This window comes from Narcine bancroftii, chromosome 5 (genome assembly GCF_036971445.1).
Source record: "Narcine bancroftii isolate sNarBan1 chromosome 5, sNarBan1.hap1, whole genome shotgun sequence".
Lineage (NCBI taxonomy): Eukaryota > Metazoa > Chordata > Chondrichthyes > Torpediniformes > Narcinidae > Narcine > Narcine bancroftii.
In genome coordinates, this window is record NC_091473.1 from 50,235,353 (window position 1) to 50,252,006 (window position 16,654).

A 16,654-nucleotide genomic window follows, 5' to 3' on the forward strand; every position below is an offset into this window, starting at 1 on the left:
GGTAAACTGAATTTTTGCAATACTTTGAACAAATAATTCCATTCTACTCTGTCGAAGGCCTTCTCTGCGTCTAAAGCAACTGCTACTGCAGGTGCTTTATTTCCTTCTACTGCATGAATTAAGTTAATAAATTTACAAATATTGTCTGTTGTGCGTCTTTTTTTGATAAATCCAGTTTGGTCTAAATTTACCATTTTCGGTACCTGTTCTGATAATCTGTTTGCTAATAGTTTAGCTATTATCTTATAATCTGTGTTTAGCAAAGATATTGGTCTATATGACGCGACATTTGCTAGGATTGATGGTAAGTCAGAATTCTTCCAGGTATTGGAACAGGTCGCATAAGTGCAGGTGGTGATCCTACTCATTCTGACTAGCGATGAGGATGTCATCTAAGTAGATGTAAGCGAACTCTAAATCGCTGCCCAAAGCGCCCATAAATCGCTGGAACGTTTGAGCGGCGTTCTCAACCCAAATGGCATCCTAGGAATTCAAAAAGTCTAAAAGGAATAATAATTACCATTTTGCTAATGTCATCCTTATGGTCTGGGATTTGATGGTATCTCTTGATAACATCGATTTTGGAGAAAACACAATTGTGCAGATGGGCAGTGAAATCTTGTATATGAGGAATTGGGTATCTGTCAGGTATTATTGAGCCTGTGGTAATCGCCACCGGGTCTCCATCCACCAGTGTTCTTGGGTACCATGTGTAACAGCAATGCCCAAGGACTGTTTAAATGCTGAATGATACCCAGTTCTTCCATTGCAGTAAATTCTGCCTTCGCCTGCTGCAGCTTATCAGAAGATGACGAGCCCTGGCATAAATCAATGGGCCTGAGGGGTCGATGTATTGGGACACACCATGGGCTGTTTTGGAGGTTTTGAAATTAAAAGAGAGAATATCGGGAAATTCACTGAGCAGGGCAGCATAGGCGTCTTTGTGTAGGGTGTGCACCCCGAGCTGGGAAACTCACCCTTTGCTGCAAATCACACAGGTACATTTGAAAAGTGGTGGTATTAACTAATTTCCTCCACTTCACGGCGACCATGAAATCATGGAATCTCAAAAAATCTGCACCCAAAATGGGCTGTGCGACAGAAGCCAAAACGCAATTCCAATGGAATTTCGCCCCTCCTATCCCAACCGTGACGCATCGTGGGCCAAAGCTTGGAATGGAAATCCCATTTGCTGCTTGAAGAGCCAGGTGTTGTCGCTTATGTGTCTTCTCAAAATAGGTTGGCGGGAGCAAGCTGACCTCAGTGCCTGTGTCTAGGAGAAACTTGCTTTTACCAGTGTCATCTTGAAGGAGGCCAGTACTTCTGCCAGCTGCTGAGGCCACTACTGGCAGCCGGCTCTGTCGTTTCCCACCTTTTTGATATGGTAGCTACATGGTGGGATACATCTATGGGCATTTATTCCCCAACGGTGATGGTAAAAACACCATTTTCATCACCTGTCAGTACGTTCCTCCTTTTTTATTTGAACCGTGGACACAGGAAGTTCGTAGGGCATGGAAGATGTATCTGCTGTGAATATAGGCTGTATGTGAGCAGACTCTTTCATTGGTATATGGTAGAGTCTGTTAGCCTCCAGGGCCATGTCATGGGGATGGCAGAAATCCATGTTAGCTATTGGTATTGAGACGCAACCCGGGAGTTTCAACAGGAATAGAGTCTCAAAAAGCAAGCAATAAGAATGACCATCCATTAACGCGAGCACCTCATTCATCAGATCAGATGGATTCATGTCACCCAGTCCCTCCATATTCAAAAGCCACATGCCGTGCTCATGCTTGGTCAATTCCAGTGTGTCCAGGTGAAATTGGCGGAACCTGGTGTACTGGTTGTCTGCCGGGGGATGGGCAATAAATTCACTCACTTTAGCTGCTGTAGCAGCGTCCAACACCCCTGCAACGTGCCAGAATTTAATGTCCTCTGCCATTATACCACGAAAACAAAACTGGGTTTCGGCCTGACTACGCCATACTCGAGGTTGATGGGTCCAAAAGGGAGGCAAGTGAACTCTTATGTGTTTGCTGCCAATCTGCAGGGCTGGCAGATTTAAATTAAACACAGTGGGGGCCCTGTGCCCTCTAGAAGGAGGCACAGCAAACCAACACCATGCGTGTGTGGTCCATTAACCAGGAGTACCTAGTGGTCCAGCCTGTGACTCCACGCATTTGCTGAAGAGCCATGCCAGCGACAGTTTGTGATATCACGCTGTGCCCCTGCTCGGCCCACTACACGGCCACTACATACTATCAGTTTTACAAGTTTGCTTTTGGGAACAAGTTGCACCATAAGCATTTCCAGAGTTTTGACATTTTAATTTCCAGGTTCAAGATTTTATAGGTAAATTGGTAACCATTTCCATGATTCCATTTACATTTCCATGGAGGTATTTAAATCCTGGCCTTGTCTACACTGTGCATGGTAGAGTGTAAGGGAATTCCACCTTTCACCTGGTGATACATCAGGAAATATACTCTGTGAACAGTCGTGGGCCACATTTTTTGGATTTGCTTCGCTCTTGGTGAAAATGCACAACTTGGGGATCACTGTGACATGTCATCATAATCCAGAGAATTTCTGTAGTAGGTGGTGTTGCCTCTTGGCTCAGAATGGGAAGAGATGGCTTTGGATACCAGGTAATAGACCAGCAGGGAGAAATGTCAATGCAAAATATTTCTTCACTCCCAGAAACAATTGAATGCTTTTTAAAAAAAAATTGATTGAAATTTAGACATTTAGCACAATAACAGGCCATTTTGGCCCATGAGATCGTGCCACCCAAATACATTCAATTGACCTACAACCCTGATACATTTTGAACAGTGGGAGGAAACCGGAGCACCCGGCGGAAACACATGCAGACACAGGGAGAATGTACCAACACCTTACAGCCAGCGCTGGATTCGAACTCTAGTTCTGGTCACTGGTGCTATAACAGCTTTGCGCTAACTGCTATGCTAACCCTGCCACCATGGCACAGAAATATGTTCATTATCTGAACTCTGCACATAATTTGAAGGCTTTTATATATACAGTTCTATAGACAGTGGATCAAATTTGAGATAGTTTTATTTAATTGTTTTTCTAGTACGTAGGAGTTGGGTTTAGCTTCCATTCCACCCCAATGCCACATCACACCCAAACCCCCACCCAAAAACATATTCAATCTCAAGGTAAATTAAAAGGTTCATTGAAATGTTCTCAAGGTTGATTTAGGCCACCTTTGGAGGTAGCCTGTCTTTGAGCCAATCTTGAATCAGGTTTTGCAGTTCTGCGTTGATGTGCGGAGCCTCTTGGTGCAGATGATGGAAAGCACCTTTGATGATCTAGCAGAAAAGAAGACAATAACTAAACTGTGGCAGTGATAAATCACCTCTCCTCCCCACTCCTCTCCTCTTCTCATAAACAATACATGAAGAATCCATGTGCATTTGATTACAGATGATGGCAAAGGAAAGCACTAATGGATTCTATATACATAGTATCCTTTTGCAAGCAAGGAAATGCCATAGGAGTAGAGTCACTGTTGTAAAATAGGAAATACAGTGAAACTCTGATAATCTCCCACCAGAGCATGCCAAAAACTTGGCATTTAGTGCACCAGGTAAAGTTTGCTGCACTCTGACTCGCTGGACCCCTGGTTCCCACAGCCTTCCAACTCCCAGTTGTGCTCCTTTCCAATGCTGCTGTTTCTGTGATCTTTTCTAACTCACTGGGGTCCTGGTTCCCACACTCCCTTTCAACTCACTGAGGTCCTGATTCTGTGCTCCTTTCTAATTTGCTAGACCCTGGTTCCCATGCTCCCTTCAGGCTCACTAGGACCTCAGTTTTTGTATTTTCCATCTCACTGAGGCCCTGGATCCTTTGTTCCCTTCAAACTCACAAGGGCCCAGGCTCTTGTGCTTCTTTCCAACACTAGGACCCATTTTCCACACTCTCCTCCTCTAAATGGGGCCCTGTTCCTGCTTCAACTAATTAAACTTCTCTGCTTCGCTGGAAAAATTCTTTTAATACTATGAAACTTTTTTTAAAGGTGAATTAAAAATGTGCTGAAGTATTAATATAGACCAGAAAATGTGTCTGTTTGTTGGCCCCAAATTTCTGTGCGTGCTGGAGCTATACTGTTTACCAGAATGAGTTCCCACAAGTAGCCATGAGATATTTTCCAGAAAATTCATGTTCGCTCAATGGTAACTATTGGCTGGGTCACTGGGTCTAACTCCCTATACTTTTGCATTAATCTGTAAAACAGACAAGATTTTAATTTCTACCGTGAGATCTCTGTCCTCGAACTCATCCAGTGTCAGGGTGAGGCTAAGCATAACCTTGAGGAAAAACATTGTATTCCTCCTGGATATCCTTAAATCTAATGGCATCAACATATAGTTTTCTAATTTTAGGTAACCCCCTTATGATCCACTATTTCAACCACTTCTTTACCTATCCCTGTACTCAATATTTTCTCTTTCTCTATATTCTTCCCTCTCAACCTTCCTAATGGTCTCTCCCTGTCTCTTTACCTCCCAGACCTTCTGTCCTAGCACCACTGATCCCTCCACTAGCGTCTTTCCCTTTTACATTAAAGGTTCCAACTCAAAATATTGACTTACCATTTCGATGCTGTCTGACCTGCTGAATTCCTCCAGCAAATGTTCAAGATTCTAGGATCTACCAGCTTTTGTGTTTCTCTAAGATTTCACTTTTGCCTTATCTGAAGAACAGCCACCAATTGGTGAGGTTGTCTCTTAAGAATGAGTCTTTGTCCATGTAATGGAATGTAAAACTAGGTTGTAGTACTCAGGATTCTAGAGTGGAGCTTGGATTTATATCTGGGATGTGGGCATTGCGGCTCAGGAAATTCCCCAGTGTCCCTTATCCAGTTTTACAGATGTACCATATCATGTATGGATGCACCACAATTTGCAACGGGAACTGTTCTGCCCAAGACCGCAAGAAATTGCAGAGATGTGAATGCAGCTCAGGCCATCACCCAGATCCACTCCGCTCCATCCACTCTGTTAATGCTTTCTGCTGTTTTGCATATTCTCTTCTCCCCCTTTCTGTCAAGCTGAAGATTTCATGATTGAAAATATGTACCAACAAATTCAAAGACAATTCCTTTCCTCTGTTATCAAACCCTTGAATGGACCTTTCATTAGTACAAGATAACATCTTAACTGTACTCTCTTTTACTACACTCTGCACTTTTTGTTTTATTGTAATACCATCCCTTCCATTTTTGTTTTTATTTTTCAACCACCTGTTACATATACTATATAGTATATAGGCTGATATTCATGGATAGCACATAGAACAAAGTTTATCTTTCTATCTCAGTGCACATTACAACAATCAATTCAATTCAGAAAGGCAATTGTAATGATGGTATTGCTTCTGGGATCCAGAGCTAGAAGTTTCAGGATTTAGACCCAGTGACAAAGGGAGACAATGTATAGTTCAATCAGGATAGATTGTGTCTGGGAAGAGAACATCCAATAGTAGCTGCCTTTGTCCTTTATAGATTACAGTTTTTGGAGCTGAGGTGAGGGAATGCAATACATTTGTGGTTGATACCCACTGGAGCTGCTGGATGATTGGATAGATTTCTCATTGAGTGGGCTGCCTTGACTGCATGGCCTTGACATTCCTGAGTATTGCAGGCACTTGCAACCATCCAGGATAGTGGAGAAAATTCCATTCCACTCCTAACCTGTACTTTGATGATGGAGGAAGGGCTTTGGTCAGTGATAAATGTGCCCTATGCTGTAGGGCACCAACCTATTCATGTAGCCACAGTACTTATGTGGCTGGTCCAAGTACATTCAGGTCTGATGAATGGGAATAGCAGTGGCAAATCCATTGAATGTCAAAGATGGAGGTATAGATTCATTTTTGTTGAGTATGGTCATTATATGGTGTGAATATTAATTAATACCTCAATATTGTCATGGTCTCACTTCATGGTGACTTAAAGGCTTTGGGGAATGAGCAGGTAAGTGGAGCTAAGCCACAGCCACATCAGCCATGATCTTATTGAACAGTAGGGAAGAGTGGATGGGCCAGGTGGCTGACTCCTGCTCCTATTTCTTTGGTTATTATTTACAAGCCACTTCATTGGTTGAAGTCGTAGCACCCTCGGAGTTAAAGTGCCTGAAACCATTCTGTGGAAGAAGGTGCAGGCAGAAATCCTAACCAATTGTAGTAGAGCTTGCTCTGAAGATGATAAGAGACAGAAACATTGCCTTGAGGGTGTTGTGGCCTTGATCACAATTACTTATGCATAGTAGAGAGGGAATGCTAATGAGGGATGGAAAGGGCACAATTATTATTGGACAATAACTCTTACAAAAACCAAGATGTGATGCCACCTTGATCAGACAGTATGCAATAGAGGATTAGCTAGCTTGCAATTATTGGTTGCTCATGCCTTCAGGTTTCATCATGATTGGTGACTTTTCTATGCTCAAATTTTTTGATAACTTATGTGGAATTCTTTGGGGCAGTTTGGTGATTGCAGTCTTGTGCATCAGTGAAATAGAGTATGAATAGGAATGAGCGCTGTTTGTCAGAGCCTGTCTATTCGGTGACCATAAGTGTGGAACATCCCACTTTTGAGCTTACGGTCAGAGGAAATTAATTGACAAAGCAAATGAAATGGTGGCACTTAGGACAATGTCCTGAAGAGCTTCTGCAGCCACATTCTGATGCTGAGATGTTTGCTCTTCGATGAACAAAGTCACCTTGTGCAAGGTGTGTTTTCAACCACTAAAATATTTATTCCACTATGCTGCTTAGATTTGGATTAAAGCTGGCTGCAGAGGTGTGAGATCATAGAGGAAAAAGGACAATAAATTTAAAATGGAGGCATTCACAGGGGTAAGCTAGCATGAGTATAGTGAACTGAGATTCACTGGTAGTGTGTTGTGCTGATGGCTGGCTCTTGCCGCAGAAAAAGCACTTCCTAGCACGGGAGCGCTCCCTAGCACGGGAAACAGTAGCCATTAGGGCTGGGGTAGTGGGAGCAGCCGGTCCTTGGAAAGGGTCACCTGGGTGAGCAAGCTCGCTGGCTTCGAGGCCATTGATGTCGAGCTTGGCCCGTTCCAATGATTTGGCCAGTTCAACGTGGCTAGCCAGGTCCTTCTTACCCAACTCGAGCAGTCACTGCCTCATGTACCTCGAGCGGACTCCCATGACTAGAGTGTCCCGGATCTGTTCTTCACGAACGTGGCCTGTAGCCACTTCGTACCTGCATTTCTTGGCAAGCGTCTGCAGATCCAGCATTGGTGTCTCCCGGCCATTAGTGACGTGGAGCGAGTCGGTGCCTCACTAAGACCTTGCTTTGCAACTTCAGGTACCGAGCCTTCAACACCTCAATGGCAGCATAATATGTAGTGCAGTCCCTGATGACTGCATACCCTTTCATCGGTGTGGAAGATGTCTCTGGTTGCATTCAGGTAGGTCTAGCCAGTACGTGAACTCCTCAGCTACGTGGGGGGGACAGAGGGTCCATCAGCAGCAAACCTGGCTTGAGTAGCGTCTCCATCATTTAGGGAATAAGCCAATAAAATTGTAGTGCGAATAAAAGCTCTCACGACTGGAGAGAGAACAAATGCTTTTAATAGCTTATAACTATGGGTAAGGTCTCACAGTCGTCTTTGGAAGGGTTCTGGGTTTAGGCGGGAAACCAGGGTTATATGTGAGCAGATGGGGGCAGAGCTGGGAGGCGGAGCCAGCCATCATCACAACACACTACCAGTGAATCCCAGTTCACTGCATTGAGTGGGCAGGAAAGTGCAATAATGATTGCACAGATGGGAGAAGCTGGAGTAATTGAAGGGTAAATCATTGACTTCAGGAAAACCCTTGACAGAACTAGTTTCATGGTGAAACTTTGACAAGGAATAAAGAAAATGATTAAATAGCCTGGTCTTGTGGGTCCTGCACACCGTTAATCAATAAGGCCATGGGTGATAAATGAGCAGTGTGGTGATTCTGGAGAACTGGAACCACGCACAAAACATGGGAGGAAGTCAGCAGGTTATGCAGAATCTGTGGAAAGCAAGAGACAGTCAGCATTTCGAGCATCGCATCTTCAGCAGGAAAGCCAAAATTCAAACAATTGCCCGAATAAGAAGGGGAGAGGAAGGGAGGAGAACAGGATTTAGGTGATGGATGGACAGAGGTTCGAGATGGTTTTTTGATCTTGGGCTAAAAGGTGGTGAAGCAGAAAACCTTTGTGGGGAAAAGAATACCTGCTATCGTGACCAGCCCACATTATGGGTAATAAAGAAGGCCCCAATTTAGAGAACATGAATCACCTTGAAGGTCTTGTCCTGGCTGGCCACAGTCTTGTACAAGAGGAGGGAACCATTGATGTCACACACTTTATCCATTTCTCCATGAATGATCAGCATGGGGGTTGAGATCTTTGGCAACAGTTTCTGAAGCTTGTTCACTGCTCTTAACACCTGGACAATAAACCTCATCCTGTAAGGCCCACGGCAGTTAAGAGGGTCTTCCTTGATCTTCTTCACCTGTATGGAGCAAAAGTACACTACCTGTGGGACTTGAACAGAGGAGGAAGGATCTCAACTATTCTGTAAATCATCAAAAAATAGGATTAATATCTTCTTATTTCATAAAAAGAGGTCCTTCAGTCTATTCCAACTCACATAAATTCACGTTCCCATACACTTTCCCTTAAGCTTATTCCCAATAACATGACAGGAGAGACCTGATAGATGATTATAAAATGATGATAGGGTAGACAGGCAGAATATATTTCCCCAGGCCAGAAGTGTCACATAAGAGCACAAGAAATAAGAGCAGGACCTGGCCCCTTGAGCCTCCTCCACTATTCAATAAACTTACAGAGAATCTGGCCATGGACTCATCGCCTCCTATCTCCCTTTTCCCCATAATTTTCCTTAACTCCCCCACTAAGCAAAAATGTATCTACTTGTATCTTAAATATATTTAATGAGGAAGCCTCTACTGATTCCTGGGGCAGAGGATTCTATAGATTCACTACTCTCTGGAAAAAGCAGTTCCTCCTCATCTCTGTCTTAAATTTACTGAATCTTGAGGCTAAAACAGGGGCTTTATGTAGCAAAGATTAAGTTACATAACCAATGATTCGGGCTTGAGCCTTCAACAAGGCTCCTGAACCTTATCATCATGGGGCACAAACGTGATGGGTATGTTCCAGGCCTGCTCCCCTAATCGGGAACATCTGTCGATCAAATGTCGCCTAATCTATTTACCAAGGGAGTTCACCGCCTTCATCCTGATTGCAGTGTACATTCCACATCAGGCTGGCACTGGAGGAACTAAGCACTGTGATCAGTAGCCATGAGACAGCACACCCTGATGCCTTCCTGATCATTGTAGGGACTTCAATGAAACCAAATAGAAGAAGTCTTTAGCGACCACCAACATGTTACCTGTGAAAAGAGAGGAGCTAACATACTTGACCACTACTACACCACATGGCAAGTCTGATCACCTGGCCATATTTCTACTCCTGGCGTACAAGCAGAGACTGAAGACTACAACACCAGTGGTGAAAATGCTCTACTTGCTATACACCCATGACTGTGTGGCTGGGCACAATCACAGATGGCAATGAGAAAGGAGGAGTGAGGTAGATCAGCTAGATCAACTGTTGCCACCACAACAACCTTGCACTCAACATTAGCAAAACCATAAAACTGATTGTGGACTTTAGGAAGGGGAAATCAGGAGAACACGAACCATTCCTCATCAAGGGGTCAGCAGTGGAAAGGGTTAAGAACTTCAAGTTCCTGGGTGTCAACATCTCTGAGAATCTGTCCTGGGGCCTCCTTGTCAATGCAATCATGAAGAGAAGGCATACCAGAGGTGATACTTCATTAGGAGTTTGAGGAGATCTGGTATGTCACCAGACTCTTGCAAATTCTACAGGTGTACTGTGTGGACAGCATTCTGACTGGTTGAATCGTTGCCTGGTATGGAGGTGCCAATGAACAGGACAAGAAAAAAAACTTGAGTTTGTGAATTCGCCCAGCACCATTACAGGCATCAGTTGCCACTCCATCAAGAACATCAACAAGGGGTGGTGTCTTAAGAAAGCAGACTCTATCATCAAGGCGGTGTCTTAAGAAAGCAGACTCTATCATCGGGCCCTCACCACCCAGGCCATGCCCTCTTCTCACTGCTACCATCAGGAAGGAACTATAGGAGCCTGAAGCACCCAATGGCATAAGGACAGCTTCTTCCGCTCAACCATCAGGTTTCTGAATGGACAATGAAACTCAGACACTACCTCACTTTCTCTTATTTTTGCGCTAATTTATTTATTTGTAAATGTAATTTCATCGGAATATTAGCACAATAATGATGGTGCGAAACAACAAATTTTGTGACCTGTTTGATTCTGTATGGAGTTTCCACATTCATTGTGTGGGTTTGACCTGTGGGCTCTAGTTTCCTCCCATGTCCCAAAGACATACAGATCAGGGTTAATCGTTCCCTGTTAATCTGGGGGATGGGGGAGGGGTTTAATAATTTTTTTATAAAATGGGGTTAATGAAAGATTAGTGTAAATGACCAGTATGGATTTGTTGGGCTAAAGGGCCTGTTACCGCAGTCTTATGATGCTCTGCAGCTGGTAGTTTTTAACAAAGGAAATGAAATGGTCAATTCAAAGGGTGCCTTGAAGATGAGGTCACCAAATGCAATGAATACTTTATGCAAACAATACATTGCAGACTCAAGTGTGGAATGGGCAATTTTAAATTCGAGTTGTATGTGAAATGTTGAATGAAGCGCCAGTGATCAGTGGGTGCAGAGGAAATGAACTGCCTGGTGCTGTTATTTTAGATATAATAGATTGTGGTAGCAAAACAAGGGGAAAAAAAATATCGTCCTTAATTGCAAGGGTTGTCCCTTCATTTTGCAGCTGCTCTGCAATTGGGGTCTGAAAGGATTCTGCACTCAGTTGATGAATGCTTGTCTTGTTGATTGCAATGACTATTAAATCGTGGACAATACACCAGGAGCAATCTTGCTCATTAGAGCGAGCAGACATTACATAATTAGCAAGTTTAATCACGACCTTTGACCAATTGACCTTTGAACAAGTGCCATCGTGACTGACATCTGTCAGGAGATGAAGCAGATCATGAGGCGAAGTTGTTAGTATCTCTTCCCTCCTTTCTCCATCTTAATATTAGGTTGGATAAATTTGGGTTGTTTGGTCTGGTGTGTTAGAAGCTGGAGGGAGGAGGGAGACCTGACAAAAGTTTATAATAAGAGGCATTGATAGAGTAGACAGTCTGAGTTTTTCCCAGGGTAGTGGTAGCAGATACAATTGTTGCATTTAAGAGGCTATAATACAGACACATGAATATGCAGGGAATAGAGGGGCATGGATCGTGTGTAGGCAGCAGAGACCTAGTTTAGTCTGGCATCATGTTTGGTGCAGGCATTGTGGGCCAAAGAGCACGGTGCTATGATGTACTATGTTCTGTGTTCATTTCATCGAAGACATCTACAAGAGGTGGTGTCTTAAGAAAGCAGCAGGTGACACCCTAACTAAGATCATGGGAGACACCTTCCCAGTAGGCCCAGAGCTTTGTCTTCTGGGAATCTTTACCATGGATGGTAGATCACTAACTAATTCTCAACTAATTCTGGTAAATTCACAGAATTTGTCTTATGTGTGGCTAGGAAATACATTGCAGTAACATGGAAGTCTGATTCACATCTACCCATGGAGGTCTTCTAAGATGAATAGCTGTATCCCACTTGAAAAAGTCACATACAATCTCAAGAAGGGATATAACACCTTCCTAAAAATCGGGCAACCTTACTTAGAGCATATAGGTAGCTCACTGGTGCCAATATAGAGTTAAGATCGCCACAGGTTAACCAGAAGAATTCTGTAAAGATTTTAACACTGTGGTATTATCGTGTCTTCATATGTTTAATTGTATGATTTTTTTTTGTTTATTTTTCTTTGTTCTTTCTCTGTTTAATAGGACGTATAGAGGGAAGGGAGTGAAGGGAGGGGTTTTCTTGATGTTTTACATTTGTTAAAAATATTTAAAATAATAAATAAAATATTACACAAAAAAATTCCTCAAGGACCCCCCACCACCCAGGCCATACCCTCTTCACTCTGCTACCGGTACAAAAGCCTAAAGACGAGCACTTAGCAGCACAGGGACAGCTTCTTTCCCACTGCCATCAGATTCCTGATTGACCAATGAACCACAGACACTGCCTCACTTTGACTATTTTAATTTATTTTTGTAAGATATTTATAATATGAATGTTTACAGTTTGATGCTGCTGCAAAACACGGAATTTCATGACTTGTTCATGACAATAAATTGATTCTGATTTTGATTTTGATTCTGTTCAGCATCTGCCTTTTGAACAACTCAATATTTTTTATATTGAGTGTTTTGGCATTGTGTGATAAAACATTCTGTTGATCGACAGCATGCCTGTGATTTGTGCATTTTGCAATAGCACTTAAAAAACATTTGTTCTTTCAGCTGTTCACACTGTACAATAAAACTCCAATCATCATCTATGCTAAACAACCTGCTGGAGAAACTCAGCAGGTCGAGCAGCATTATAGGAGAAAAAGAATGGCCCACGTTTTGGGATGGAATATTTCATATCCCATTGACACTGTTTGAACTGCTGAGCTCCTCCAATGGATTGTTTTTTGTTCCAGATGCCAACATCTGAACTGTCTTGTGTCTCCATTAGACAATTTAAAATTCCTAATGGTTTGCCATCATATGATCCACTCTTGGGATATCTGTTTCTGTACTCCCTTTTCACTCTCAGGACGCCTACTTCTGTGCTCCCTATCCACTCACAAGACCCCATTTCCTATCTCTCCTTCCACTCATGGACTCCCATTCCTATTTCCCTTCCACTACAGGACCCCTGTTCCTATCTCCCCTTCCACTCATGGTACCCCAGTTCCTTTCTCCTTTTTCACTCATGGGACCCCATTTGCTATCTCCCCTTCCAGTCATTCCTATCTTCCCTTTCACTCACAGGATCCCAGTTCCAATCTCCCTTCCACTAAGGACTCCTGTTCATATTTCCTCTTCCACTGTAGGACTCCCATTCCTATCTCCCCTTCCACTCATGAGAACACAGTTCCTGTCCCTTTCCACTCATGGGAACACCATTCCTATCTCCCTTTCCACTCATGGGAACACCATTCCTATCTCCCTTTCCACTCACAGGACTATAGCTCCTATCTCCCCTTCAGAAAATTGTTCATCTACAGACCCACTGATGCATTTCCACTGTCTACAGGTATAAACTTATTATATATGCCGGTTTACTATCTGGTCAGTATCCCAGAGACCTGCATGAAAAATCCTAAGATACGTTCAAATCCCAGCATGGATGTAATGGAATTTAAATTCAGTTAATAATCTTGAATTTAGTTTTAAAATAAATACAAATTAGTCATAGTAAATCTCTGGTGGCGCAGTTAGTATATCAGTTAGCACAATACTATTAAAGTACCAGCTATCCAGATTCCAATCCAATGCTATCTGTAAGAAGTTTTTATGTTCTCCAGTTGTCCATGTGGGTTTACTCCAGGTGCTCCAATTCCCTCCTACGTTCCAAAGATGTATGGAGTTAGCAGCTTAATTGGTCACATACATGGGTGTATTTGGGCAGCGCAGGCTCGTGGGCTCGAATGGCCTGTTACCAGGCTGTACCTGTATCTCTAAATTAAAAATTAAAATAATGGCTGCCATGAGAAAGACCGTTGTCCTTCAGGGAAGGAATGACCCAGTCTGATGTAAACATGACTGGAGTCCCACAAATGTGGTTGCCCTTTAAACATCCTCTGATATGGTTGAGCCAAACAGTCAATGTGGTTCCCGCTGGACCAAGCATTACTGAAGAATTCCCTAAATCACACAAGTATTTGCAAAAAAATGCAGTTCATTCAAATGAGAAGAGATCTCACCTCTTCTTGTGAACTTGACAGCCACTGGGGGTCCAAGGAGCCTATGGATAAGTTTGGCAACAGAAGGTACATCACTCTGGCCAAACACATCTAGAGTAGGGAAAGCAGAGGAAATCTAGTTAAGTTCATGAGTTTGTCAGGGATCCATATTGAAATCTTGCAGAGGTTAACTAACAAAGCCATCATGGGCATATTGATTCACCAGTCTGAGATGGAAGCTGGATGGGAGGCAGGAATAAAAATGGAAAGATTGGAAAGTGAAGAGAAATTCCCAGATAATGGTCAACAATTGCCGGTAACCAAAACAAAGACACCAACCAGCTGGTCCTTCCATTGTTTGCAAGGATTTGTTTAAATGACATTACCAGAGGACTAATCATCTAGAGACAAGAGTTCAAATTCCACTATAATAATTTTTTGGGGGCTTTGTTCCCAAGCTGGGCAATTTAAAAAAACAAAATTGGATAGCACGATTAGTGTAGTGGTTAGGGCAACGTTATTACAGCACCAGGTTCAAATCCATCGCTATCAGTAAGGAGTTTGTACATCCTCTCTGTGTCTCCATGGGTTTCCTCTGCCCATTCCAGTTTCTTCTTACCCTCCATGGGGGTGTAGGTTAATTAGTGTATTTGGGCAGAACAGGTTCGTGGACTGGAAGGGCCTGTTATTGTGCTAAATGCCTAAATTACATTTAAAAAAATAATTTAAATTTCCAAAAAAAAATTCCTTTGCTCCTTATAGGAACATTCTTGGGGTGAGATTGTGATAATTGGTGAGATTGTGATAATTGGTGGCAAGTCCATTCACTGAGACATGGATAACTCAGTCCCTCACCTCACAGAAACCCTTGGGTACAGAAATAGACCACAGTACCTCAAGCTGTCAACATGATCATGGCTGATCTGTGCCAGTTCCCCATAACCTCTAATACTTTGATCTTTCAAATATTTAACTATCTACACCCTATATATATATCTTTCTTTTTCTTCTTTGGCTTGGCTTCGCGGACGAAGATTTATGGAGGGGTAATGTCCACATCAGCTGCAAATAACACCACCATGTAGGGCAGAGAAATCTAGAGATTCACCCCACTTCACAAGAAGAAATTTCTACACACCTCAGTTTTAAATGACTGGCTCCTTATCTTGCAGTTATGTCCCCTTGTTCTAAATCTACCTTGTCAAGTGCCCTGAGGAACTTATGTATTCAAGTAAGATCATCCCCGCAATCTTCTAAACTTCAAAGAATGCAGATCCAAACTGCAGTTAGCACTCTAATTTTAAGAATTAGTCTAGTAAATCTCCTCTAAACTTTCTCCAATGCTCCAATACCCTTATTTTAGGGTAAGGAAATCAAAACTGTGTGTAGTACAGTAAAACCCCTGATATCTGGCATGTATGGGAATTGGTAGATGCCGGATAAGTGTATTTCCTGGTTGCTTGAGACTTACTCTTAAAATACCTAACTAGCCGACAGTTTCGTTGCTGTAAACGGTTATATAGTTATGGTTAATACACCTGCACTAATAATAAACAGTTTAAAAGACAAAAATACAATACTGTACTTACACAGAACAATCTTCACTTGCATAAATATATAAACCTTAAAGCATTTCACTTTTATTTTCAGTCACATTCTTTACCATCGCTGCATCTGCAGGTTCTTCCCCCTCCATGAAGAATCCCGAAAGACGAATTAACGTTATAGGAGTGGCACGGTTGGTATAGTAGTTGCCTTTACAACACCAGTGATTGGGACTGGGGGTCAAATCCTACATTGTCTGAAAGGAGTTGGACGTTCTCCCTGTGTCTGCGTGGGTTTTCCTCAAGGGTTCCAGTTTCCTCTCACTGTTCAAAATGTACCAGGGGTATAGGTTAATTGGGTGTAAATTGGGTGGCATGGACTCATGGGCTGAAATGGCCTGTTTTTTATTAATTATTAAAATTTAAATTTAACCCCTTTCCCACAAGTTTACAGATAAAGCCTCTGACCAGGGTGACTCTTACTAAGCAAGGATAAGGAGACACTTGAAGAGAGTCACCCCAACTGTCAACACCCCAGCATCAATCAGCTCTTCATCCGAAGTGATGCCATTGCTGTTTCACACAACATTATTCAAACAGGTGCTATGAGTAAAGCACAACCAAGGCACTTCGTTGGCTGAATATTTGCTCCCATATTCTCCAAAGGTTTATGTGTTACTTCAGAGAACATTTACTTTTACAATTTTAAACCTGAGTATTTTTACCTATTATTTTATTTGCTTTAAAAATTTATTTTCCTCGATTTTTTTTTGAGGCTGCCGGTTGCTTGAATTCTGGATACCAGGGGCTTTACTGTATTCCAACAACACCTTTTTCAAGTGTAACAACCAAATTTTTCCAAAAACCTGTGGCTTCCAGGAACAAGGAACTGGAATTTATGAGGAAGTCTGGGATTAGAGGTGGGGTCTGAAAAGTTCAAGCCAATCCATTCCAAATCCCACATTGAAGGAATGGAAAAGTTTGGAAGTTATCCACAAACAGCAAATCTGTAGGACAAATATTGAGTTTAATTTTAAGCCTGTCCAATTTTTATCAACCAAGAAAATGACTGGATGATGATTTTTGTGCTTTAACTGAAGAGATGCACTTCATTGGAGTT

General features: G+C 42.5%; 1 protein-coding gene across 5 annotated transcripts in view; it reads right to left on the bottom strand.

Annotated features, from left to right (window-relative positions):
• Positions 1–3,066: 3,066 nt before the first annotated feature.
• The window catches only part of LOC138763370 (monoglyceride lipase-like), a 103,569-nt gene continuing 89,981 nt past the window's right edge, over positions 3,067–16,654 (bottom strand). For 4 of the 5 annotated variants that reach the window (XM_069937398.1, XM_069937397.1, XM_069937393.1 and 1 more), the window contains 3 exons: positions 14,012–14,101; positions 8,334–8,549; positions 3,067–3,341 (listed from right to left, as the gene is read on the bottom strand). In XM_069937398.1, coding sequence (XP_069793499.1) covers positions 3,228–3,341; positions 8,334–8,549; positions 14,012–14,101 — 420 coding nt within the window. In that variant the 3' untranslated portion in view covers positions 3,067–3,227. The remainder of the gene's footprint in view (positions 3,342–8,333; positions 8,550–14,011; positions 14,102–16,654) is intronic. The other variant, XM_069937396.1, reaches the window with a different exon arrangement.